The following is a 27561-nucleotide window of genomic DNA, read 5'->3' on the forward strand; positions in this document are numbered from 1 at the left end:
GGGGTGGGTTGTCATTTCCTAACTCAGGGGTTCTTCCCAACCCAGGAAGTGAACCTGCATCTCCTTTGTTTCTTGCACTGGCAAGCAGACTCTTTACCACTGAGCCACCTGGGAAGCCAGAAACACAGGGTTAAGACAATCAGAGCCAGACATTACCTGCCTGTAACTGGGCCAGGGCAGGCACTTGACCTAACTTGGCCCAAATACATAGGAAGGAAGGACTTTATTTCACAAACATGGGGAAGCACTCCTCTTCTGTGGATGTAAACAAGGAAGGGTACCAGATTACAAACAGTAGCCGTTTATGACCCAGGAAATGAGGGAAGAGGAAACAGGGTGAGAGGAGAGAGATGCTAAGAATATAGGTCCCTGATAACATGACGGTGCTTCTCAATCAAGCAGCCCTGAAACCTCATCTATAGCTATTTGCAAAAACACATTTTCTTATCATCCATGCCACCTGCAGTTGGAAACCTACCTGATAAAATAACCAAAAGAGCTAATTATTTACATCTATTGAACAGAAATTTTCTTTTAAGCATAATTAAAAAAAAATTTTTTTTTAAATTTTTGGTCATGTACAGTCAATTTATAAACAGAAGGTAGTTAAGTAAACATGGATATAAAACCAGGGGAGTATATTCAACAAATACATATTTAATAACTACCAACTGCTAGGTATTTCAATATTCGGTGGGCACAGATTCAGGTCACCTGGGGTCCATCCCTTCGGTGGGGAGAGGTCTGCCTGGGTGCCCCAGGCTCTGGGGCAGGGTGCCCGGCTCCCTGAAGCACCTGATGGCACGCTAAGGCCTGCCTCTGGGCTCTCGTAGCTCCAAGCTGGCCAGCTGTCATCTAACTGTCGTGTTCTCTCTACGTTCAACTGGGCAGGGGTCAAGTGCTGGCACCCAAGAAGCACAGCAAAGGTGCCTGAGCACCCTCAGTTCCAAGGCACTGGCAGCTGATTTCACTTGTGACTTCTTGAGGGAAGTCCATTTACAAAAAGAACGCCTGGGTAACCTCTTTAGGAGACATCTTAATTTGAGTTGCGTTTATATCACATGCAATGTAAAACACTGGTAGACTTCTATCATAAAGAAAAGAATTAAACTAATCTTCGAATTGGCTTTTCTGTTCACCCTGGCCTTCTGTCTCATCTTCTGTAGTGGAGAGGGAAACAGACCACCTATCTAGTAGAATCAAAGCAAAGGCTCATTCAGCCTTCCCTGCAGGGACTGGTCACAGCATGCGGGACAGACAGTCACGCAAGCAATCCCCTACTTTCAAAGAGTCTGTGCTGTGGTCTGGTCTCAAAAGAGATGAGCTTTGTCACCACTGACAGTTGACTGAATTGCAAAACAGATCTGCCAAGTCCCCACAGGCAGCAAAGAGTGTTTATTTTATGAGGACAGCTGTCATAACCCATGTAAGCAAGTGAGCCAGAGAAACCACTGTAATGAAGTGAGAACATCGCACATAGTAATATTGTATATTACAACCAAGAAGGGAGATGCTGTGTTTTTAAGTCCTCAGTCTCTTTTCTGGAATATTAAAAATTCATATTTAAAAATGATAAACCTCCTTCTAAAATACATCCTCTCTCAACTTCCCTGGAGTCGAGTGGTTAAGAATCCACCTGCCAATGCAGGGGACACTGGTCTGATCCTTGGTCCAGGAAGATCTCACATGCCAAGGAGCAACAAAGCCTGTGTGCCCCAACTAAGCCCCGACACAGCCAAATAAAGTTAACTAATAACATAAAACAATATTCTCATCTGTAAATTATTAGTGCTTTATAAATGATGACCTTCCCTCCATATCTAAGTATTAGCCACTTTTTAAGACTTCTTAAATGCCCCAAACCTAGCATACAAGAGAAACAGAAAGAGTTATAAGGCCAAGGTCACTAAATGTCATCACATAAGTAGGTACCATTCTGAGCGCAGGGCTGCATCTGGCTGTGGCAGAGCAACCAAGTGTGATTCCTCCAGGTATCACATCTGTCGTTATCAGGGATTTGTTTATTGGCCAAATTTCTCTCCACGCAAACTTATTTTTGTTTAGAAAGCTCAGTGGGGATTGCCAAGGGAGACAATCTGTAGAGACAGAGTCCTTTGACTTACGTGTCGTGCTGAAGTCCACTATCCCCTACATCTGTCTTTCTTGATCCATCTTTTAAATGATAGTACCCTGCATATCACTTCAGATTTTGATTCATAGTCACAGCTAAAGAGAAGCAAAAGTATTCTTCAAACACACAGAACTCAGTCCATTACCAAGATGAGACTGGCAGGGAAAGCTGTGACATCCAAAGACAAGTGTTACAGGATACATAGGAACCAAAAGTTTTCCCTCAAACTATTCTCACTGGCGAGTATTCTAATGGTTATTAGAAGTGGGGAAAAAATCTATTACATCAGTCTGAGCAATTTCTAGAGGATGGTTTAAGAGAAAAGGAAAAAAACAAAGAAACTTCGGCTCCCTTCTTCCAAAAAATATTCAGAGCCAAGATTATCTCCTAGGCAAATGGGGAAAACAAGAGTCTGCTGAATAGCAATGGGTAATTGGCTGGATTTGGGACATAGAACAGGCTACCCCTAGGCCATCCACAGGGAAGAAGTAGGTAGGAAGTTGAAAACAAAGGTGTTTAGCTTGAAGGACTGATGTGGCTGGAAATATTTAGGAGACTTCAGAGAAAGGCAACTAACAGCGAGTACTGGAATGCCTCATAGTTCGAATGACCATGAAAAGTTCTCATAAACTTTTGATTTCTGAAAGATCAATGTTTTCAAAATTCCATGGCATGGAGGCACCACACAGAATAGTGCCCTGATATGCAAATGTGGTCTTTAGACCAACAGCACCTGCATGGCCAGGGAGCTGGGCAGGTGCAGAAGTGAATATGCAAAGCCAGAATTTGCGCCTTTAACACACCAGTGGGCTGTGGCACGTGCAGTTGAGAACCACGGTGGCAGTGTTGCCCAAATTCTGGTCTTTGTTCACCAATTTTCCATGGTGACAAAAACACAAACATTTAAAATGACAAATTCACCCAATTTAGGGAAATGCCCTTTATTCTGAGGTCACGTGCTTCCTCTGTTGACATTTTTCCATATGTCCTAACAAAATACAGTAAAGGCAATTAAGTGATCTCCCTAACAGCGAGTGATCTCCCTAACAGCGAGTCATCTCGTACTTCAAGGAAACCAAGGTGAATTTGAAGATGCATGTCCTGTGCCTAGAATATTCTGCTTACTCCTCTTTGCCTTATCAAGCCTAAGTCTCTCCTGGAACCATAGTGTGACTACCATGCATTGGCTTCCTATGGCTGCCACAACAAAACACCACGAACTGGATCGCTTGGTTCGTAGTCTCACAGTTCTAGGCTAGAAGTCCGAAGTCAAGCTGCCAGTCAGCCTCTCTGAGGACTCCAGGGAAGGGCTCCCTCCTTGCCTCTTCCTAGCTTCTGGGGGCTGCTGGCCACTCTCGGTGGTCCTGGGCTTGTGGTTACATCACTTCAACCTCAGTCTATCTTCATACCACATTCCTTCCTGAGTGAGTCCACATCCAAATTCCTCTCATCTTACAAGGACGCCAATGCATGAGAGCTCAGCCTAACCCGACATGACCTCATCTGAACCTGATTACACCTGTAAAGACCCTGTTTCCAAATAAGGTCACATTCACACGGTGCCTGGGCTTAGGACCTGAACGTACCTTTTGGGGGATACAATGCAACCCACAGTTGCAGTACAACCCACAGTTGTACAGTCGTACATTTTAAAAAGAAAATATCCTGATAATTCTCAAAATTATATGATAAATGCTGTAATACTTTCAAACTAAAGCACAAAATAAAAATATTAAGAGTATACTGTAATAAAGCTAGTACAGGACCAAGAATTTGTGTTCTTGCTTCATAAATTGCTGTCACGGTAGAATGCATAAATTAGTGTGTATAGAGATTTGGCTTAGATTTTTTCCCTCACTTCCAAACTGCATCAGCCCTTAAATCTTTTTTTTTTTTTTTAATTTCTAGCACCTTCTATACCACTTACACTTTTTAGCTCCTTTCTGAACATCACTGCTTGATATTAATATCTGATTTGTTAGTTTTTGTCTCACAAATCTTGGTATCAGGAATTACCTAAAGCCAATCTGTGATCAGCCAATCAAGCTCCTTGGGAAGTCCCAAGCCACACCAACTTGCCAGGTCTTTAAGAATGCTGTGAATCTAACAGTATTTGTGAAGCACTGTTTCAGTTTAGGGATAATCAGCAGGAGCTTTCAGTCAGAAACCTGTATGTTTGAGATTTCAATGTTGTATTGCAATATTACATAAAGTATTATATAAGGTATGGCATTCATGTGGTTGGTGCTTCTGGTGCAGCAAAATGTTGAACACTAGTCACTGGAAGGTGAAATACTGCCTTAATAAGCTAAAAGGCATGCAGACACAGCTCATGAACGTATATTCATTAACAGGATACTGGTAAGCAACAGTTCTTCATTTTTCATCATACCCCTGTCAAGCTATAGAGATTCCTTTTCCAGAAGAAAGAAAGTGAGCACAGAGTACAAAGGAGTTTAAAGATTAGGCAAACATTCCTTTAGGCAAAGAAGTTTAAAGATTAGGCAAACCACCTACCTAACAGGCAAACGTCTGGAAGGAGGGGAGCTGTTTTCCATCTGGGAAACAATGCTGTGCAAATCCACCAATGATAAGAGAAGGTGACAGCTTGGTTTGGGGTGACTAATATTTTGGGTTAGCACTGTAAAGTGCCACACCTGCTCTTGCGAAAACTAATTTTCTATGTGTTTCACTTAATTTCCTCTATTAGAGGGGAGGACTACAACTAGTAAAAAGTAAAAACATATTTGGAAGATACCACGAAATAAGAGTGCTAAAGGTCAAAGCCTGATGAACAGAATTTGATCAGTTGACCTGTGATGCTTGACACCATATTTTATCAAGGTTATCATTTCATACAAAATATGGTGTCTCCAGTTCAGAGGAAATGGCAACCCACTCCAGAATTCTTGACTGGAGAATCCCATGGACACAGGAGCCTGGCGGGCTATAGTCCATAGGGTCCCACAGAGTTGGACATGACTGAAGTGACTTAGCACGCAAACATTGTTTTATATGGGGGCTTCCCAGGTGGTGCTAGTGGTAAAGAACCCGCTGTTAATGCAGGAGACATAAAAGATGTGGGTTCTATCCCTGGGTTGGGAAGATCCCCTGGAAGAGGGCATGGCAACCCACTCCAGTATTCCTGCCTGGAGAATCCCATGCACAGAGGAGCCTGGAGGGCTACAGTCCAAGAATCGCAAACAGTCAGACACGACTGACGCAACTTAGCACGCATGTTTCACATGAGACAGAAGAAATATAGAAACTGCATCTTCCAGTCCTCCTCCTAACTCATAACCCCACCTGGTTTCTTACTGGGACTTCCCACTGCGCCCATGTGCTCCTTCTCCAGGTCAGAGAGGAAAAAACAAGTGTGGGGAAAGGAGCACTTGAAAATAAGGAAAAAGCAAAAGCATAACCAACACTTGCTGGAGAAATGGATTTTTTTTTTTTTAGGAAATCTGACTATGGTCCTCTACAGAGAGGCAGACCACGTGGATGTGGCTAGTGCAGTAGCATTAGAAGCTCTGATAACACCGATCCTTACAAGCCAGGGGTGTCCTTTCGGACTTTCTAACCCTTCTAGGAATAGCTGTCTTGCTCCTAGCATTACCAAGAACAGGGCAGGTACCAGGAATAGGAGTGGCTGAAAGTGGAGCAAATGCCTGGGTGCTTGAGGGGCCTCAACCACAGTCCTCTTACAGGCATTCTGGATCCCTCAGGGCCTGGGCACTTGTAGACCAGTTAACACCTCCGTGCCCCACGTCTGAGTCAGGTTTCTTTTTAACATACCTTCAGAGACCACATTCCTTCAGAACTCCAGCCAGGGTTGGTTTGTTTTTAACATTCATTAGTATCATAAGTGGATTAACACTGCATCCCCCAATGGACTGTAAGCTTGCCAGGCCAGAGCAGTGCAGGCGGGTACCTTGCAGTGTTGGAAACCACAGCAGCTCATAAAGCCGGCCCACAACTATCTGTTGACAGAAAGGGGTGGCACGCCCGGGCACACGGAAGACTTTACGGATCTGACTAGAGGTAATGGTTTTGAACTCGAGCCCCTCCCTGGGGCTGTAAAATCCAAATCAGACTTAATCTGAGAATGCACACATCTGAGAGTGACTCCAGACTGGTAAACACTAGTAAACCTTGATACAAAGCAGAGATGTACTCTATTGTTGATTTTTACCACGCAGGACAAAAACACACAGATTATGAATCGGGAAGGCTTTCGTTTATTTAAAAAAAAAAAAAAAACAACTCTGCTGGGTGCCTTCGGGTGTGAGTGCTACAGAAGAAGCAAAGATCATGCAGAATAGGCTCTGCTTCTGAGGTGTTTATAGTCTTACAAAGACAGATTTATAAACAGCTAGCATACAGCCTGAAAGGTCTCCGAAGGAAGAAATGCGTTTCCATAAGTCCTTGTAATTTCAGTGCAAAGGAAGGGATTTGAAGCAAGGGAAGCTCAACGTGGAAGAGCCGAAGAACACACTCAACTGCAGGCGTCGCCCCAAGTCCTTCACATCCCTCGCTGGGGACAATATCGCAGTCTCTAATGGGCTTCCCTACACCCTGAACTAACAGCAGACCAAGAAACGTAAACCCCACGGGCAAGTACGCGGAGAAGCAGATCACAGAGCCGGGCCACCCTCGGGCGGCGCGCCCCAGCACTGGGATGCCGGCCCCCGAACCCCGCCGCCCGCGCCCCCGGCCCCAGCCCGCGCCCCCCGCCTCCTACCGTAGGTCTCGGACATGGCCGTCTGCGACATCTTGGGAGCGGCTCCGCCTCTCGCGGGGCGCCGCTGCGGCTCCGCCGGGCCGGCGGCAGGGAGGCCGGGGGTCGGCCGCGCCTCGGTGGGGCACGCGAGGGGCAGCGGAGCGGAGCAGGGAGGGGGCCCGCGGTCCCCACGGCAACTGCGGCCCCGCCGGACTGCGGGCTCCGCGCAGGCGCACGGCCCCGCCCCGCCGGTTTGGACGCGGAGGGGAGGGGAGGGGAGGAGAGGGGAGGGGAGGGGAGGGGAGGGGAGGGGAGGGGAGGGGAGGGGAGGGGAGGGGGGGGGGAGGGGAGGGGAGGGGAGGGGAGGGGAGGGGAGGGGGGGGGGAGGGGAGGGGAGGGGAGGGGAGGGCGGGGGCGGAGGGGCCGCGAGGCCCGGCCCTTGCTGGGCGCGCGCGCGCGGGGCGGCTGGGGCTGGTCTGGCGAGGGGCGCCGCCGAGCCGGGGGCGGAGGCGCGCGGGGAGGTCGGAGGGGCGCGGCTGGCCCGCAGAGGCTGCAAGGGTGGGGAGGCGCCGGCGGCCCGCTGGCCCGGGGGTGACAGGGAGGGGCTGGGGGTGTCCGGGGCTGAGCCAGCAGGGTCCGCTCCCTCACAGAGGAGGCTGAGTGCCCGCCTTGGAGAGGAAGACCGCTCTTTGCCAGGTGGGCCGCCTCCGCAAAGACTTGGTCGTTGTCATCTGGGGCACTCGGCCAAGGAAGGACTTCCTCTGAGCTGTAATGATCAACCGCGGTCGGGCGGAATGTGTAACTAGGAGGCGGTGGCCGCAGGTGTCCAGCGGGAGGCCAGCGCTGCCGGCTGGGAGGCAGGCTGACCTGCCGGGGACGGAGCTTTCACTCCTCACCTGCGGGGCCCTCGCCGGTGAGGCTGAGCTGGCGTCCGGGGAAAGCTGACACAATCTCAGGATGTACCTGTTCCTAGAAAACTGTAGTCATCGCCCCTCTGCACTCCACTTTAGGGGAATGTGGCCTTTGGACAGGAAGCATCTCTAGGCCCTCAGCCGCGGGTGCATTTTCTACGTGTAGCAGTCGTTGGTTGAATATTTTGATGTAAGGAGCACAGCTGAATTCAGAATCCCCTTCTGTTGGCAATGTAGCGATAAACAGGAAGAGATTTTTGGATGGGATTTTGCTCTTTTGGAGCATGATCAGGACCACGTGGTATCGCATAAGACTCAACCTTTTTCAAAAGACACAGAAGAATATTGAGGGTATGCCCTGGCTAAGCTCCCTGTGACTTGGATGGTGAAGGCAATGCCAGAAAATACATTTTATTCAAGTCCATTTGCGTCTGTCTTCCAAATTGGCATCAGTCCTTCCCTAGGGTCATTCCTCTCCTCCCCAGCGGCTATCTGGCTTTACATGGTTCCTCTCTCTGCTTCTCCTAGAAAATAGATACTCTGCTTCTACATCACAGAGGAGCCCTTCCCCCGCCCGCTCCCCGCTGGGCAATGTGGTAGAAACTGTAATTCTCTAAGATTATTTTGTATGTATCCCTGGTTCAGTGGCTGGAACACATTGTTGCTTTCTTCAGGTTAGGTTTGATCTACACTGCTGAGTATAGTAGTCTTCCTCTGTTTAGGGCTATTTCAGAAGAAAGATGGTGATCCCATTCTTTACATCTAAGTGTTCTTGTCAGGAACTTCTGTGGATGACAAGAAAGAAATCAACGAGTTATTGAAACTGGACCTGATGAATTGTGAAACCTGGACAGGGTGACAGAAATAAAAATTAAATGACTGTTTCAAAAGTGAGAGCAGTTTTCCTAAGAAGACGAATACTTAGATGAGCCTTCAGGAAAGACTGTTTGTTTTGGAGAAACCACCCGGAGAAGCCATTTTTGTTTTAGTTTGCCAATATAAAGCCAAACATCACAACTGGAAGGGGAAATACTCAAGAACTGAGGTTTGAAGGAGTCAGGCTTACTTGAACAATAATGTGAAAGGTGATTTGCATCTCAGCAACTTTTGAATCTCCGAGAGAAAATACATTTCTCTTAAGTGTTCTTGCAGACTGTTTTGATTCTGAGGTACTGATGATTGTGTGTAAGGGAAACTACCACAAAATTAATTTGTGTTTTCTTCAGCTCTTCTCTCCTTTCTCTTCAGGGAAGCCTTCGATAAGCCAAGGCACACTGGAGATACTTCTGAGGGAAATGAAGGGAGAAGGATTTCTTCCAAAATAGATACTGCCTCCTCCTCAGGTCAGTGGGCACTTTCCTTTTTGTTCCCTGACATGCCTCGCATTTAACAAGCAATTAGGAGCTTTGGAGACTGCCAGGTTCCCAAAAAGTCCTGTTCCCCAGGACTGGCAGAAGCCCGCATGGACAGGGACAGCGGGACAGATGGGCTCCTAGGCACAGGGCTGGACCTGGAGCAGCAGCCTCGTCCCCTGGAGGGGCCTTAGAAAGATCTAGGGGTGAGAATCCTGCATGACCCTGACATTTCAGGGAGCGGTGACACTGGGAGCAAAAGGACGTGGCATCTTGGCAGTGCCAGGCTTGGTGGAAGGCACTGGTTACAGTCTGTGTCCCAGTGACTCTCTTGCCAACTGGAGGCAAAGAACAGGAGCCAACTTGTGTGTGAGTGTTTGGGGACTCAGAAGTATCTGGATGATACTGTGAGAAGGTGCCAAGTTCTGCTCTGCACAGGTTGGTGGAGGCTTGAAAAGGTCCCTTAGTTAAACACTCAGGCTGGTGACACCTGTGACATATAACTCAAATTTTTAAGGTGGAGGAGACCGCAGAAGCTGCTGAACTGGTTTGCCTCCTAGGGCCAAACAGAACTACCTCTGTAATGGGATGTGTGTGCTGTCAGGGGGTATTCAGTCAGCATGGGCTAAGTTGGCTACAGTAACAAAGAGGCCCCAACATGTCTGTGAAGGCCGTCTCTCCCTCAGACTGCCTGCCCCACTCCCTCGTCCTGGCAGAGACTCGGCTCCGCATGCTGTTGGCAGACCCAGGCTGACCCAAGGCTCAGCTGTGCGTGGACTCCCACCATCTCTGGGGCAGAAGAAGGACATGGCGCCACATGATTAGCTTGTGAGGACCAATTGGGAGCTGACAGAATCACTTTCATTGACATTTTACAGGCCAAAGCAAGTGGTGTGGTTACAGCTCAGGCAGAGAGCACGATGTCATTATTGCTCCAGAGGGAGGGAAGAGAGAGGGCTATGGAGAGACGTTTCCCTGCCCTCCCCTGCCACCTCCGCCCCTGGGACTCTCACCTGTGCAGGCAGCTCTTTCTGCTTTTATTTTGAACAATTGCACTGAAGTATAACTGACATTTAAACTACACACTTCAGTGATTTTTGGTGTCTGTGTATACCTGTTGTCACTGCAACTTGGATGTCCCTGCTTCCAAGACTTTAAGGTGGACAGAGGCATTTTTAAATGATTCTGTTTCATCTACTTTTTGCTTATTAGGAATAAGTACATGTGAGATTATCTTCGTGGTTGTTTTAGGGTCTTTAGTGGTAGTTTAGTGGTTGTTTTAGGTCTTGGGGCTTCCCTGGTGGCTCAGATGGTAAAGAATCTGCCTGCAATGCAGGAGACCTGGGTTCGATCCCTGGGTCGGGAAGATCCCCTGGAGAAGGGAATGGCTACCCACTCCAGTATTCTTGCCTGGAGAATCCCATGGACAGAGGAGCCTGGCAGGGTACAGTGGGGTCACCAAGCACCAGGCATGACTGAGCAACAGTCACTTCACTTCACTTCGGGCTTCACTTGGTGTTAGAGTCCGCCTGCCAATACAGGAGACACAGGTTCAGGCCCTGGTCTGGGAGGATCCCACATACCGAGGAGCAGCTGGGCCTGTGTGCCGCGGGTAGCGAGCTTGTGCTCTAGAGCTCGGGAGCCACAGCTGATGAGGCCAGAGCACCCTAAAGCCCCTGCTCGGCAACAGGAGAGGCCACGGCACTGAGCAGCCCTCACACCGCTGCTGGGGAGTAGCCCCTGCTCGCTGCAACTAGGGAAAAAGCCCATGTAGCAACAAAGACCCAGCGCAGCCAAAAATAAAAAATTTTCCAAAAACAACAATTTTATAGTAAATTCTTTACCTCATCACTGTCCACCTTCCATTCCCAGCAGCTCACCCCTAGCTTCCCCACCCTCTGTGCTGTGCATCTTCTATCCTCACATTTCTTATACACCCCACAAATGTTGTTACTATTTTTGCTTTCTTTAAGCAGCCAGTTTACTCTCTTTTTAAAACTGTGATAAAGTTCCTCTCGTGAAATTGACCATCTCAACCATCTGACTTGAAGAGTACAGTTCAGTCATTCAGGCCCTCTGTGACTGTCGGGGATTGGTCTCAGCAGCCCCTGTGGATACGCAAATCCTTGGATGCTCAAGTCCTTTGGATAAAATGATGTGCAGTTGGTCCTCTGTTTCTGTGGTTCCACAGGCACAGATTCAACCAACCACAGAGGAAAATTTCAATCAGTGGTTGGTGGAATCTGTGGATGCGAAACCCATGCATATGGAGGGTCCACTGTATATTTATTGAAAAAAAATCCATATATAAGTAGACCCCTGCAGTTCAAATCTGCAGTGTTCAAGGGTCACCTCTATTTACGGTGTTCAGCCATCACATCCTTCATTCACAATATCCTTTCCATCTTGCAAAAATGTAACTGTACCCATTAAACACTGACTCCCATTGCCCTTACCCCCTACCCCAGACAACAACCATTCCATTTCTCTGTCTACATATTTGACTGCATCATGTGGATGCAATCACACATTTGTCTGTTTGTGACTGGCTTATTTCACTGAGTATCATGTCTTCCAGGGTCATCCATGTTGTAGCATATGTCAGAATCACCTTCCTATATATTCCACTGGATGTTTTACCACGTTTTCCAGCAAATTCCTTGTTCAACAATAAAAGCAAGCATTTCATACTTAGCCCATAGGTAGCATATCTAGTATTCCCCAGTTTCTGGTGAGAATGCAGATCTCCACTGCTGTGATTCCCCTTTTGCCTGCAGGACTTGCCCAGCGGATCTTAAAGCACAGATCTGCTGGTGATGAATTCTTTCAGCTTACGTATATCTAAAACAGTCTTTATTTCATCTCTGTTTTTGAATATTTTTGATAAATTTTGATTTCTAAATTGACGTGTTTTCCCCCTTATTAAAATATTCTCTGGCTTATGTTGTTTCTGGTCAGAAGTCTGCTGTCACTTTTATCTTTATACCTTTGTAGGCAAGGTGTCTTTTATCTCTGCCGGTACTTACGATTTCATCTCCATTGCTGGTTTAAGCAGTTTGATTATGATATGCTGCAGTGTGCTTTGGTGTGGTTTTCTTCGTGGCTTTTGTCCTGCAGTTTCATTAAACTTCTTTAGGTATGTGTGTGTGTGAGTTTCTAGTTTTTATCAGATTTGGAAGTTTTTCAGCCATTATTTCTTCAGATATTCTTTCTGCCCCTCCCCTTCTTCTGCGCTGATAACTTAGGTCACCCATTTATTTGAATTTGTTTCATTAGTGGCCACTCTGTTCATTTCTGGCCAGTCTTTCTTTCTGTTCCATTTTGAATAATTTCTGTTGCCCTGTCTTCGAAGTCACTAATCTTTCTTGCAGTGTTTCATCTGCTGTCAACCCCACCCAGGGTATTTTCTATTTCAGGCATTGTGGTTTCATCTCTGGAAGTGGGTCTTGGGTGTGTGTGTACCATGTTCAATACTTGGTCTCTTATCCTCACTTGCTTCCTCATTAGTTGATCTCATCCGGTCGCAGGGCTTTAAATATCTTGTCAAGTTGATCCTTCCAGATCTTCCTCTTGCCTCTTGTATACAATCACTTACTTGGTATCTCTCACTTAAACACATATGAGGTTTCTTAATACCCAGAAAATAAAACTGAAACATCCAAGTTCTCAACAAACCCGTGCCCTCCATGGGCCTTCCTGTCTCAGCACACGGCAGTTTGCTCAGGACAGAACCTTGCAGTCCTCAACCCCACTCTGTCGCGCCTGCCTGCATTTGAGCCTCAGCAAGTCCCCTGGGCTCCACCTTTATCATCTGTGCTGCCCTCTCCGCGTGCCCTCTGCTTCTCACTGGACTCCCTGCGTCTCTCCTGACCTCCCTGCCTTCTACTTTCTATACAGCTGCTGCAGCAAGCCTAGTAAAGTGTAGATAAGCACAACATACAGCATATTAAAAAGCAGAGACATTACTTTGCCAACAAAGGTCCGTCTAGTCAAGGCTATGGTTTTTCCAGTGGTCATGTATGGATGTGAGAGTTGGACTGTGAAGAAAGCTGAGTGCTGAAGAATTGATGCTTTTGAACTGTGGTGTTGGAGAAGACTCTTGAGAGTCCCTTGGACTGAAGGAGATCCAACCAGTCCATCCTAAAGGAGATCAGTCCTGGGTGTTCATTGGAAGGACTGATGCTGAAGCTGAAACTCCAATACTTTGGCCACCTCATGCAAAGAACTGACTCATTTGAAAAGACCCTGATGCTGGGAAAGATTGAAGGTGGGAGAAGAAGGGATGACAGAGGATGGGATGGTTGGATGGCATCACTGACTCAATGGACATGAGTTTGAGTAAACATGAGTTGAGGAAACTTAGAAGCTCTTTATTCATTTGGATTAATGGACATGAGTTGGTGATGGACAGGGAGGCCTGGCATGCTGCAATTCATGGGGTCACAAAGAGTCGGACATGACTGAGTGACAGAACTGAACTGAAGCAAAACATAAAGAACAGTCCTTTAGAGCAGCTGATAATGGTGGTGTTAGGGGGCGATCATGCTCTGCTCAGAACCCTCCTCTCATCACTTGCCAGGGCTCTGTGTCTGCCTCTCTTCTTATGCTCTTCTCCCACCCCCACCCCCACAGGTGGTCTCTTGGGTCTGCTCACACAGGCCTTCTCATTGTGTCTTGAACACACCGGGCATTCTCTGGCCTCAGGGCCTTTGCACGTGATCTTTCCTCTGCCTGGAATGCTCTTGTCCCAGATGTCTCCATGCTTATATCTCCAGAAACTTCATGTTTTCTACTTAGATGTCACCTCACCTTCGGGCCCTCGCTTTCAGATGCAAATAGTAATTCCTCCCCTCCCCGGTCCTTCACACATCTCCTACTTTGCCCCCCCACAACCGCAGCATTTACCCTGTGCATCATTTATTAGTATTAATATATTGTCTGCTCTCCTCTAGGCTGTAAGCTCTGTAAAGGAGGGGGATGCATTCGTCTTATTCCCTGTTCTGTCCTCATACCTAAAATAGTACTGGTCACATAGCTTCAATAATTAAAAAGCTGTTGAATGAGGAATGACTGGAATAAAACTCAGAAGCTCTTTATTCATTTGGATTAATTTAATATAATGAACTTAATTTTAAACTTGTTGATTTATGGGAAATTTAAAAGTCAGTGTTTTATATGCCACCATGTAATTATGGAAAGACTGCAAGAAAGCCATTTGAAAGTATCATCTAATGCTACTTATTGAGGACTTAAACATCAGATGTAGTGCTAAGTGCTTTACATGTATTATAGAGCCCAATGCTCACAACAAACTCATAAGGTAGGTATCATGTCATTTTACAGGTCAGGATTAAAGGTCCAAATGGGTATATATTTCGCCCCAGTTCTCACTGCCAGTATGTATCAATGTTGGGATTTTTCTTGAAAGCCAAACTAAACTAGACATGTCTTCCTTTTTTCTATAATCTGGGTAAGAGGGAAAAATGCAGTATAAAAGCAATCAAAAACACAGAAGCATGACTTGAAAAGGCATTAGGCTGTTTCAAGTCAGGGAACCTAAGGAACAACACCCTGTGTGGGTGCTGGCTGTCTCTTGGCCCCCACAATGCCTGCCCAGGCAGCTCTTGTCACCCTCCTTGTAGCCAAGGATGTGCCAATCCAGCTCTGCTTGGGCACCACCGTGCTGAATATATGCAGCTGTGAGAGGGAGAGAGTTCACGGGAGCACTTCTGGTTGCAAGACAGGATAGACACGGAAGACCAAGCTCAAGGCTTTGGACTTCCCCTAAAAGCATGCAGGCTTGTTGCCCTGACCAGGCTATATGGCAAATGCTCTATGTGAGTACGCAGTGGATAGTGTTCAGTTGAGGATGGAGCTGTGGGTACAATTCAGTGACATGGTTATTCCCCACCTTCATCTTTTAATTTGAAAGTTGCCAGTGAATCTTCCATTAGTTCTAATGGTAGTGCTTCTCTGCTTATTTCTGAATTTAATAACATTTATATTCAGGGATTATTCATGAATCCTTTTAATTTTTTTTTCAGAAGAAGAAGATTTTCTTGTTCCTCATTTTATTATATTTTCTGTATCAGATTAACTATCTGCCCAAGTATACTACAAAACTTTTTTTTTCTTTCCATTTTTCTGATTAAAATACCATGGAATTACACTTATTCTATTTTTCTATTTCTTTTCTGTGTGTGTGTGTGTGTGTGTGTGTGTGTGTGTTAGGGGCTTCCCAGGTGGCGCTAGCAGTAAAGAACCTGCCTGCCAATGCAGGAGACATAAGAGATACAGGTTCATCCCTGGGTTGGGAAGATCCCCTGGAGGAGTGCGTAGCAACTCACTCCCGTAATCTTGCTTGGAGAATCCCACAGACAGAGGAGCCTGGAAGGCTATGGTCCATAGGGTCGCAAAGAGTCAGAAACAACTGAAGCGACTTAGCACGCATACATGTGTGTGTTAGTCGCTCAGATGTGTTCGACTCTTTGTGACCCTATAGACGATACTGGAGTGATTTGCCATTTTCTTCTCCAGGAGACCTTCCCAACCAAGGGAAAGAGCCCAGGTCTCCTGCATTGCAGGTAGATTCTTTACTGTCTGAGCCACCAGGGAAGCCCCTCTCTTTCTATACTATGTTTCTTTCTTTTTTTTAAAAAATATACTATGTTTCAAATCACATGGCCTATTGGTAGCCTGATTTCTTGCTTAAAAAATGGTTTGCAAAAATAAGTGCTTTTTAAAAAAATTTTTTGTTATGTTGTTATTTCGGATTTTCTCCCCAATCACCACCAAACTAATTTTACCTGAATTTTCTTTTCTGGACTGATTTATTTTTACTTTAATCAGCTTTGTGTGCATGTTTGCTAAGTCACTTCAGTCATGTCCAACTCTTTGCAACCCCATGGACTATAGCCCGCCAGGCTCTCTGTCCATGGGATTCTCCAGGCAAGAATACTGGAGTGGGTTGCCATGCCCTCCTCCAGGGGATCTTCCCAACCCAGGGATTGAACCTGCATCTCTTATATCTCCTGCATTGGCAGGTGGGTTCTTTACTACTAGCACCACCTGGGAAGCTGTTATCAGCTTTCTTGTTGTTCAGTTGACCAGTTGTGTTGACTCTTTATAACCGCAGGGACTGAAGCACACCAGGTCTCCCTGTCCCTCACCATCTCCTGAAGTCTGCCCAAATTCATGTCCATTGCATCGGTGATGCCATCCAGCCATCTCACCCACTGTCTTCCTCTTCTCCTTCTGCCCTCAATCTTTCCCAGTGAAAAAGGGACTTTTCCAATAAGTTGGCTGTTTGCATCAGGTGACCAAAGTACTGGAGCTTCAGCTTCAGCATCAGCTTTATCCAGGTCATCATCACTGTCATTTATGCTAAGTTGTGTCCAACTCTTTACAACCCTATGGACTGTAGCCCACCAGGCTCCTGTGTCCATGGGATTTTCCAGGCAAGATTACTGGAGTGGGTTGCCATTTCCTTCTCCAATAATCAGCTTTCCTGAGGTATGATTTACATGCAACAAAATTCACCAGTTTTATATAGAATTCAATGAGTCCTGACAAATTTTATACAGCCATGTAACAACCAAGGGAACATTTCATGCAAAGATGAGCACAATAAAGGACAGAAATGGTATGGACCTAACAGAAGAAGATATTAAGAAGAGATGGCAGCAATACACAGAAGAACTGTACAAAAAAGATCTTCATGACCCAGATAACCATGATGGTGTGATCACTCACCTAGAGCCAGACATCCTGGAATGTGAAGTCAAGTGGGCCTTAGGAAGCATCACTATAAACAAAGCTAGTGGAGGTGATGGAATTCCAGCTGAGCTATTTCAAATCCTAAAAGATGATGCTATGAAAGTGCTGCACTCAATATGCCAGCAAATTTGGAAAACTCAGCAGTGGCCACAGGACTGGAAAATGTCAGTTTTCATTCCAATCCCAAAGAAAGGCAATGCCAAAGAATGTTCAAACTACTGCACAATTGCACTCATCTCACATGCTAGCAAAGTAATGCTCAAAATTCTCCAAGCCAGGCTTCAACAGTACATGAACTGTGAACTTCCAGATGTTCAAGCTGGATTTAGAAAAGGCAGAGGAACCAGAGATCAAATTGCCAACATCTGTTGGATCATCGAAAAAGCAAGAGAGTTCCAGAAAAACATCTACTTCTGCTTTATTGACTATGCCAAAGCCTTTGACTATGTGGATCACAACAAACTGTGGAAAATTCTTAAAGAGATGGGAATACCAGACCACCTGACCTGCCTCCTGAGAAATCTGCATGCAGGTCAGGAAGCAACAGAACTGGACATGGAACAACAGACTGGTTCCAAATCGGGAAAGGAGTATGTCAAGGCTGTATATTGTCACCCTGCTTATTTAACTTATATGCAGAGTACATCATGTGAAATGCCAGGCTGGATGAAACACAAGCTGGAATCAAGATTGCCAGGAAAAATATCAATAACCTCAGATATGCAGATGACACCACCCTTATGGCAGAAAGTGAAGAAGAACTAAAGAGCCTCTTGATGAAAGTGAAAGAGGAGAGTGAAAAAGTTGGCTTAAAGCTCAACATTCAGAAAACTAAGATCATGGCATCTGGTCCCATCACTTCATGGCAAATAGATGGGGAAACAATGGAAACAGTGAGAGACTTTATTTTGGGGGGCTCCAAAATCACTGCAGATGGTGACTGCAGCCATGAAATTAAAAGACGCTTGCTCCTTGGAAGAAAAGCTATGACCAACCTAGACAGCATATTAAAAAGCAGAGACATTATTTTGCCAACAAAGGTCTGTCTAGTCAAAGCTATGGTTTTTCCAGTAGTCATGTATGGATGTGAGAGTTGGACTATAAAGAAAGCTGAGTGCTGAAAAATTGATGCTTTTGAACTGTGGTGTTGGAGAAGACTCTTGAGAGTCCCTTGGACTGCAAGGAGATCCAACCAGTCCATCCTAAAGGAAATCAATCCTGAATATTCATTGGAAGGACTGATGCTGAAGCTGAAATTCCAATACTTTGGCCTACTGATGTGAAGAGCTGACTCATTTGAAAAGACCCTGATGCTGGGAAAGATTGGAGGCAGGAGGAGAAGGGGACGACAGAAGATGAGATGGTTGGATGGCATCACTGACATGATGGGCAGGAGTTTGAGTAGGCTCCGGGAGCTGGTGATGAACAGGGAAGCCGTGGGGTCCATGGGGTCGCAGAGTCAGACACGACTGAGCGACTGAACTGGACTGAACTGACTGAACAACCAACAACAACCATCATGATATAGAATCTTTGTGTCACCCTAAAAGCTCTTTCATGCTTTTCCCCAATCCTCTCTAGGCTGATTTTTAAGAAATTCTGGTAGAAGATTACTGGCTTTCCTTTGGGAAAATATAATGTGTTCTGTGAAATTGCGGGGCAGGGAGGACAGATTTTCCCACTATGAGGACACCTGCCTTATCCTCCATCTGCAGCCTGCCCTCCCTCCTCCAAACTCGGAATTTTCTGTTGGTCTCCACATATATTTATTTGGACACAAACTGTGCCAAATACCACCTCTATTCCTCTATGAATTTTCCAGGGCTGTGTGACAAAGTATTAATTCCATAGACTCGGGGGCTTAAATAGTAGACGTTTATTGTCCCCTAGTCTTGGCGGCAACACGACCCAGATCAAGGTGTGGGCAGGGTTGGCTCCCTTTGAGGCTGGGAAGGGGGATCTGTTCCTGCTGCTCCCAGCTTCTGGTGGTCATTGGCACCCCCCATCTTCATTTTCATGTGGTCTGTTCCCTGTGTGTGTATCTCTGTCCAAATTTTCCCTTTCTTTAAGGACGCCAGTCACATTGAATTAAAGCTGCCGTATGTGTGCTAAGTCGCTTCGGTCATGTTTGGTTCTTTGAGACCCCACAAGCTGTCGTCCGACAGGCTCCTCTGTCTGTGGGATTCTCCAGGCAGGAGTGCTGGAGTCGGTTGCCATGCCCTTTGCATGCAGTCTTCCCAACCCGGCGACTGAACCCGCATCTCTTAGGTCTCCCGCGTTGGCAGGAGGGTTCTTTACCGCTAGCACCACCTGGGGCCTACCCCAATGACCTCAACGGATTACATCTGCAACAAACCCGACCCGAAATAAAAGTTCACTTTCTGAGGAACTAAGGGCTAGGACTTCAACATGTGAGTGTGGGGGTGGGAACACAATTCAACCCATCAGTAACACTTTTCATCACCCAAGTGCCGCACGAGGGTACACAGTATGTAGGTCCCACTGTCTTCTCAGATGTGAAGAGCAGGCTTCGGCAGAGTCTGAAACTGTGAACACCTAGGAGACTGGTGGGAACACAGACTCTGGATCCCAGCTCCAGGGGCTCTGATTCACTGGTCCTGCATCAGGGCCCAGGGATCCATGTATTTTTTAACCAACCTCTCAGTTTTCTGATACAGGTGGTCCCTACACATGAGGAATCCTGGTATGGGCTGGGTGGGGTGGGCTTGCTTACAGAAGGCCTTGGGCCCTGGTTGCCTGAGGGACACGTAAGGGAGGGGGCAAAAGCTAAGTAGAGTATTTAAATGCAGTGGTTGTCGGGGCTACCCTGTCTGGAAGTGTGGATGTCTTGCAGGGAGGTAGTCCTCTGGTTAGAAGTACAGAAGGGCTGAAAATACACCGTGGCCTAAAGTTCAAGCTATCCATTTTGGGGGCTGCTCTCTCCCCTTGAAGACTGCTCCCCCCACTTCGCAGTCAGCAGAGCTCTCCAGGCCTGCAGCCACGCCGTGTGAGCCGTCAGAGGTGGGGAGACAGTGGGCATGCAGGGCCCCCTCCTCGCTGTCTCACCATCCTCAGGAGGCTCTTGAAACTCAGGACTTCCCCTGATCCCCTTTGTTGAGATGGCCCATCTCCATTCTTATAGCCCGATTTGTTCAGTTGTTTTCTTTCTTTTAGTTTCGTGACTCCGTAATTGAGCAATGGCTCAGCGTCACTGGGCCGGGAGTCTGGAGCCTCAGACCACGGGTGTCTGAGGACCCCGTGACCGCTGCTCTGCTCCCTTCTTTCCCCCTCTAGCACCTGCCCCGGGTCCAGGCACTTTTTAGATGCCCTCGAATGTGTGTGGGATGAGTGACCTGGTCAGTGGAAGCTGGCGCCACCTGTGTGGGGACAGGAATGGTGGCCGTGGAGATTATGTGAATGTGTTAGCCTTTCCGTCCTGTCTGACTCTGTGACCCCGAGGACTGTAGCCTGCCAGGCTCCTCTGTCCATGGAATTCTCCCAGGCAAGAATACTGGAGTGGGTAGCCATTTCCTTCTCCAGGGGATCTTCTCAACCCAGGGATTGAACCCTGGTCTCCTGCATTGCAGGTGAATTCTTTGCCATCTGAGCCCCAAGGGGGGCCCCATGGAGACCATGACAAGTCTTTAAACCATCCCAGGGGAGCCCCAGTCCGTGCCAAGGCTGCAAGCCAGCATCCCCAGGATGGGTGAACCACTCAGGGCTGGGACTCAGGGACAGTTATTCTGAGGCTGCTTTTGTGGGTTTTCCTGCTGCTCTTTCTTGCTCAGCTTATAAGCTGCACACGGAATGTGGGTAACGAGGGGCCTTTCTTCACTACTGACCCTCAGGGAACTGGAGATTTTCTTTGTTGGAGATGTGGTCTGGGGAACTTGAGGGCTTTCTGGGACCCAGTGTGCTATGGACTTGGGAGCGAGTCTGTGGGACATGAGGAAAGAGAGAGGGGTGAGGGGGTGGGTGGGGGAGGGTGCAGTGGCCAGAGCATACTTCTCTTCTTGGGCAGCTTCGCTGGGTTGAAATTCCCTTAGCGAGATAGGAGCTTGAGCCAGTCCTAGAGGGATGACCTCCTGCTCCTCCGTGTACTTTTGTACTCACTTGAATCTCAGGGCCAGTGGGCGCTCCTGGCCCCTCTAACTGAGCTCATCCCAAGGGAGTGCCCCAAATAAGTACCAGGGAGACACCCTCTTCCTGAAGAGCCTGGCAGCACAGGGTGTCTCCAAGTTTTTGGCTCCAAATGTGGGAGCGGTGAGTTTTAAAATTGCTCAGAAACCTGTAATTGGAAAACCAGTAAATCCTTGAATCTCTCTGGACTATCAAATGGGAAGATCCTAATTTAAGAAATAATTTCTTTTTCATTTATTTTTATTAGTTGGAAGCTAATTACTTTACAATATTGTAGTGGTTTTTGCCATACATTGACATGAATCAGCCATGGATTTACATGTGTTCCCCATCCCGATCCCCCCTCCCACCTCCCTCTCGCCATCCCATCCCTCTGGGTCTTCCCAGTGCACCAGCCCCGAGCACTTGTCTCATGCATCCAACCTGGGCTGGTGATCTGTTTCACCCTTGATAGTATACTTGTTTCAATGCTATTCTCTCAGAACATCCCACCCTCGCCTTCTCCCACAGAGTCCAAACCCTGTTCTGTACATCTGTGTCTCTTTTTCTGTTTTGCATATAGGGTTATCATTACCATCTTTCTAAATTCCATATGTATGCTTTAGTGTACTGAATTGGTATTTATCTTTATGGCTTACTTCACTTTGTATGATGGGCTCCAGTTTCATCCATCTCATTAGAACTGATTCAAATGAGTTCTTTTTAATGGCTGAGTAATATTCCATGGTGTATATGTACCACAGCTTCCTTATCCATTCATCTGCTGATGGGCATCTAGGTTGCTTCCATATCCTGGCTATTATAAACAGTGCTGTGATGAACATTGGGGTGCACGTGTCTCTTTCAGATCTAGTTTCCTCAGTGTGTATGCCCAGGAGTGGGATTACTGGGTCATATGGCAGTTCTATTTCCAGTTTTTTAAGGAATCTCCACACTGTTCTCCATAGCGGCTGTACTAGTTTGCATTCCCACCAACAGTGTAAGAGGGTTCCCTTTTCTCCACACCCTCTCCAGCATTTATTGCTTGTAGACTTTTGGATAGCAGCCATTCTGACTGGTGTGAAATGGTACCTCATTGTGGTTTTGATTTGCATTTCTCTAATAATGAGTGATGTTGAGCATCTTTTCATGTGTTTGTTAGCCATATGTATGTCTTCTTTGGAGAAATGTCTGTTTAGTTCTTTGGCCCATTTTTTGATTGGGTCATTTATTTTTCTGGAATTGAGCTGCAGGAGTTGCTTGTATATTTTTGAGATTAATCCTTTGTCTGTTGCTTCGTTTGCTATTATTTTCTCCCATTCTGAAGGCTGTCTTTTCACCTTGCTTATAGTTTCCTTTGTTGTGCAAAAGCTTTTAAGTTTCATTAGGTCCCATTTGTTTATTTTTGCTTTTATTTCCAATATTCTGGGAGGTGGGTCATAGAAGATCCTGCTGTGATTTATGTCAAAGAGTGTTTTGCCTATGTTCTCCTCTAGGAGTTTTATAGTTTCTGGTCTTACGTTTAGATCTTTAATCCATTTTGAGTTTATTTTTGTGTATGGTGTTAGAAAGTGTTCTAGTTTCATTCTTTTACAAGTGGTTGACCAGTTTTCCCAGCACCACTTGTTAAAGAGGTTGTCTGTTTTCTATTGTGTATCCTTGCCTCCTTTGTTGAAGATAAGGAGAATTTATCTCCTTATGAATTTATCTCTGGACTTTCTATTTTGTTCCATTGATCTATATAAGAAATAAAGCTAAGAAACAATTCATGAAGGGGTTTAATAAACCAACACATATTTTAGAGTTATTGTCTGGTCAAGGGGTGCCCCCTCGTGGCCATTTGTGAATTCTCCCAGGCTGCACTTCAGGGCAAGGAGAATCCCAAGAATTCCCAGTTTAGGCCCAGTCCAGTGACTGTCTGTAGATTGTCTACTAGGCAAGAAAATAACTGTGAACCTTTTCTGGGTTAATTTGTGTCCCTGCAAAAGATACGATGGAAACCTAAGCTCTGGTACCCGTGAATGGGACTTTATTTGAACACAGGGTCTTTGCAGGTATATTTAAGATGTAGTTAAGAAGTGAGATCAGGTCTTTAGGGTGGACCCTTACTCCAGTAACACTGTGTCCTTAAAAGAAGAGTAGAGAGGCACAGCATAAGTTGGGGTCAAGTGAGGATGGTGGCAGAGATTAGATGGTGCAGTCACAGCCAGGGGACTTGTGGGCGAGACTGCCACCAACACCAGGATCTTGGGAGGGTGTGAAGCACATCTTCCCTCGGAGCTTCCAGGAGGACTTTGCTGACGCCTTGAGTTTGGACTTCCAGCCTCTGGATCTGTGAGTGAATACATCTCTACTGTTTTGAGCCATTCTGTTCATGCTACTTTGTTATGGCAGCCCCAGCAAACTAATACAGAGAGGCTGGGATTTGAATCAGAAACCTGTTTTGAATTCCTATTACCACTCACTACCTCTGTCACCTTGGACAAATCATTTCAGTTCCCCTGAGCGTCAGTTTTTTGAACTACGAAATGGGAAAATGTAAGTGTTTCCCTTACGCGAAGTTTCCTGTGAAGATGAAGTGTGACCATGCAATCTGTAAGCTTTAGAGTGTGATGCAAATGTTAGCTGGGAGGTTGTGCAGTGCAGAGTCTAAGAGCTAGGCTCTGATGTCCATTTGCCTTGGTCCATGTGCAGAAATATCATAAAGACGGGATTATTAAATGAGTCAAAGCAGTGATGCCCAGGAATGGAGTTGGAGGAAGTTAAAGGGATCTCTCATTTATTGCCCTGTGACGAATTATACCAAAACTAGTGTCTTAATACAACAAGTGTGTTGCTGCACACAGATTCTGTGACTCGGGAATCTGGAGCACTTTAACTAGACAGTTCTGGTTTGGGGTCTCCTGAGAGGCTGCGGCATCTGAAATTCAGACGGGCTGGGGCTCGATGCCAGGGCGGCGCCCTCACGTGACTGCTGATGGGAAGACTCAGGCCCTTACTACTCGGTCTCTGTAGGTCCCCGTGAATGATTTCCTGACTTGGCACCTCCTCATGCTTCCCACCACCCCTGCCTGCTTACCTGACCACCTTCTTCCCTTCCCAGTGGTTCTGACCTTAACAGGGCCGCAGACTCACTGAGATCTAAAGAGACCTAGGGACACTCTAGTGAAGCCCATACATCCACAACACAGAATGTCCCAGAGAGAGTTTTAGGAGGTTCCAAGGTCCACAGAGAGCTCTGTGAAACACAAATCCTACTGGGTACCTTCCTGTTTAAAATCCTTCCATGACTCCCAGTCCCCCAGGATAAAAACTCCTTCATGGCCCAATCTGATTGCCACTTACTTTTATTAATATCAGCCGCAATGCTAACATCACATTCAGTCTTCTGTAGGTGGGGACTTCTCACACTCTTTCCCATCCTTCAAAGACCCCCGCAAGAACTGAGTTTTACTCTTCCTGTTTTGGAGACAAGGAAAGTGTTAGAGCCGAGATATGGCTCATCTAAGACCATATCTTGGAAAGAAGCCAATTTGGGTTGTATTGTCCATTACAAAAAAAGTCTGAGTTAAGGAGGCAGAAACGAAGGTGGGCTCCTCTGCCTGACTCACATCCCGTGTTGACAGTGCCCTTTGCTGCAGGGTTCAGAGTCGGGGTCGCAGACATTCACTGGATGCTTTTCAGTTCCGGGTCTGTTCTGTTCCTAGGGTTGCAGCAGCGCGCCAAGCCATGGTCCTGGCCCCTGCAGCTCATTTACGTGTTGGAGGAGATGGAACATGAGGGAAATAACAAGTCAATACAGAATGTGTCCTCTCTGGGAGAAGAGGGGATAGTTCCACATGCTGGAGAGCGGGGGCTGTTGCCACCATCCTCCATGATGATAGAGGCTTGTGGGGCAGAGGCAGTGAAGTGATGGGAAGTAGATGGGTTCTGGGTGTATTTTGAAGGTAAAATCAACTGAATCTGCTGATAGATTAGACGTGAGAAGTAAGCAAACAGTGTCTCCAGGCACTGGCCTGAGCCATGGGGTAAACAACATTTCTATTATCTGAGAAAGAGAAGCAGCTGGTTGGGGTGGGCGGGGAGAAGGGAGCAGAACTGGGGGTTCTAGCGATCAGTCACTGAGTGACAGGCCATCCCGAGCTCAGTTCTGCTCACGAGCCTCCTGTGCGGGCAGAGCTCAGTGGGGACCTGGTGGGCGAGGCGGCTCGCGTGCTGGCTGGGCCAGCCGAGGCTCTGCGCACGCCTGCTGCTGACACCGGCTGTTGGCCGTAACCCCCACACCTAGCCTTTCTGCACCAGTGTTCTGTCCCTCCCTGACGGGCCCCAGGCTCCAGGAGTGAGACTCAGACGAGGTGGAAGGGTGTGGCATTTTATGCCCCAGCCCGAAGTCCCTTGGCTCATTCCTACTCTCCTCTATTGCTTGAGGGAGTCATAGAGGTCTGCCAAGCTCAAGAGCAGGGGACAGGGACCCTGGATCTCCATGGGGCGTGTCAGCATCACATTCTAGAGAAGTATACGGGGTGGTGGATATCCTGTTGCCCTCTTTGGGAAATACATCCTGCCACAGGAGGACTGCGGAGATCAAGATCTGTCAAGTGTGAGCTGGGATGCTGTGCAAGCAGGTGGATTCAGGAGTCAAAAGAGGTCAGAGTCAGAGAAATAAAATGTGGAGGCTGCTGTATACTGCTGGTATCACAGCTATCTGGGATGAGTGGAAAGGAAGGGGGTTATGAAGCCTGGCATTACTTACTGTGCCGTGAATGCATATATTCTCAGTGTTGTGGGAGACGGTTTGTGGAGACTGTGCAGCTGGGCTCGCTGCTGATATTAACATGGATTTCAGCTCAGTTTCTGACTCTGCATTTTAATCTCCCTCCCAGTGCCCCGGTGCCAGAGCCCCAGGATCAGATCTAACGCAGTCCCGTTTGTCCCCAGGAAACTAGACTCTGCTGTGCTTTGAAAGTGCCTTCAGGCTACCCCTGAGAAACAATAGCCATGAGTGTTTAGATTCTTATAAAATCTAAAATCTTCAAAAGGGCAATATTGAAAAATAAATGAATTATTCCATTGTTGAGCAGCTTCATGTCAGAGTAAGAAAGAACAAGAAATTATGACGGTTAAAGTACTCAGTTGAGATTAAAAAGATGAACAAAGAAATGAGATAAGAATGCCATTTTTCATCCTTAAGAGATCAGATGATGCTTAGAGGCAAGGCTCTAGTAAAGCATCAGGAGATCTTTATTTTATGATCAGACTACACAAGCTTCCAGCAAGGAGATCCAACCAGTCCATCCTAAAGGAGATAAGTCCTGGGTATTCATTGGAAGGACTGATGCTGAAGCTGAAACTCCAATACTTTGGCCACCTCATGCGAAGAGATTTGACTCATTGGAAAAGACCCTGATGCTGGGAGGGATTGGGGGCAGGAGGAGAAGGGGATGACAGAGGATGAGATGGCTGGATGGCATCACCGACTCGATGGGCATGAGTTTGAGTAAACTCCAGGAGTTGGTGATGGACAGGGAGGCCTGGCGTGCTGCGGTTCATGGGGTCACAAAGAGTCGGACACGACTGAGCGACTGAACTGAACTGAACTGACACAAGCTTCCTATATCATTATGCATAAAATATTCCATAATCTGACCCTTCTCTTTCCCATCTCATGTGATAGCAACCCCCGTTAAGCCCCATTATATTCTGGTTAGTCCACTCAGATCCCCCAAACCTCCACATCTGCTCACCTCTCCAGGGCTTTGCTCCTGGGCTTTTTTATTTCTGGCATACTCCTACACATCCTTCAAAGTTCATCTTAAATGTCCACTGCCCTGTAAATAGGTGTCCCTATAGTCTTTGGTAGTCCTGTATATGCTTGTCCCAAGCAGAATCAGTCCCTTCAGGGCTGTAACCCGGGGTACTCTTTTCAGCACCTTGGCACCCAGCAAAGCTGGGCACAGAACAGTTAAATCACTGTATGTTTTGCTTTTGGAATGTATACTCTAAAACTTTAACACTGCACTTAGGCACAGAAAAGCAGTTTGTTTCCGCTCCCATTTCTTGGTTTTCCTTCTAGACTTGCCTGCATGGCTGCTGAGGGAGGCCTGGCCCTAATGCTGAGGTCCCTCACCCTCTCGTAGGGCAGCCCCACGGCCTAGACCTGAGGACAGTGTTGTCCCCAAACTCAGCTTCGTTTCTGCCTGCTTCATAGGTGTTGGTGAGCGAACCCTACAAACTCGCCAATTTCCAAGTCATCGGGAGGCTGGCTCTTATCCTGAGCTGCCATAGCCCAGAGTCTGTTGGCTTCTGTTCATAAAACCTGAACTCTGGACAGTCAATGGGCTTAACAAATCATTTTGATTAACTAGATTCATGAGCTACAGACGCTGGTCCTTAATGTAGCTGTAAGAAGCTTGACGGGACTTCCCCGGTGGTCCAGCAGTTAAAAATCTGCCTGTCAGTGCGGGGAACACAAGTTTGACCCCCTGGTCCTGGAAGATCCCACGTGCCATGGGGCAATTAAGCCAGAGAGTTGCAACTAGAGAGCAAGAACTA

At 46.9% G+C, this 27561-nt stretch overlaps 1 protein-coding gene and 1 long non-coding RNA gene across 6 annotated transcripts in view; one reads left to right on the forward strand and one right to left on the reverse strand.

Moving 5' to 3' along the window:
- RAB4A (RAB4A, member RAS oncogene family) overlaps positions 1–7078 on the reverse strand; it is a 77590-nt gene extending 70512 nt beyond the window's left edge. The window contains exon 1 of one of the 2 annotated variants that reach the window (XR_011486458.1): positions 6873–7078. Coding sequence is in view for 1 of the 2 variants with exons in the window: in XM_070464085.1 (XP_070320186.1) it covers positions 6873–6903 (31 nt within the window). In the remaining variant the exon portion in view is untranslated. The remainder of the gene's footprint in view (positions 1–6872) is intronic. The other variant, XM_070464085.1, reaches the window with a different exon arrangement.
- Positions 7079–7467: 389 nt separating this feature from the next.
- Positions 7468–27561, forward strand: part of LOC110149313 (uncharacterized) — a 45685-nt gene continuing 25591 nt past the window's right edge. For 2 of the 4 annotated variants that reach the window (XR_011486459.1, XR_011486460.1), the window contains exons 1-2: positions 7475–8931; positions 9011–9105. This is a non-coding gene — a long non-coding RNA (uncharacterized lncRNA). Of the gene's footprint in view, positions 8932–9010; positions 9106–27561 lie in introns of all 4 variants that reach the window. The other 2 variants (XR_011486461.1, XR_011486462.1) reach the window with 2 other exon arrangements.

The sequence above is a fragment of the Odocoileus virginianus genome, unplaced genomic scaffold (assembly GCF_023699985.2).
Source record: "Odocoileus virginianus isolate 20LAN1187 ecotype Illinois unplaced genomic scaffold, Ovbor_1.2 Unplaced_Contig_14, whole genome shotgun sequence".
NCBI lineage: Eukaryota > Metazoa > Chordata > Mammalia > Artiodactyla > Cervidae > Odocoileus > Odocoileus virginianus.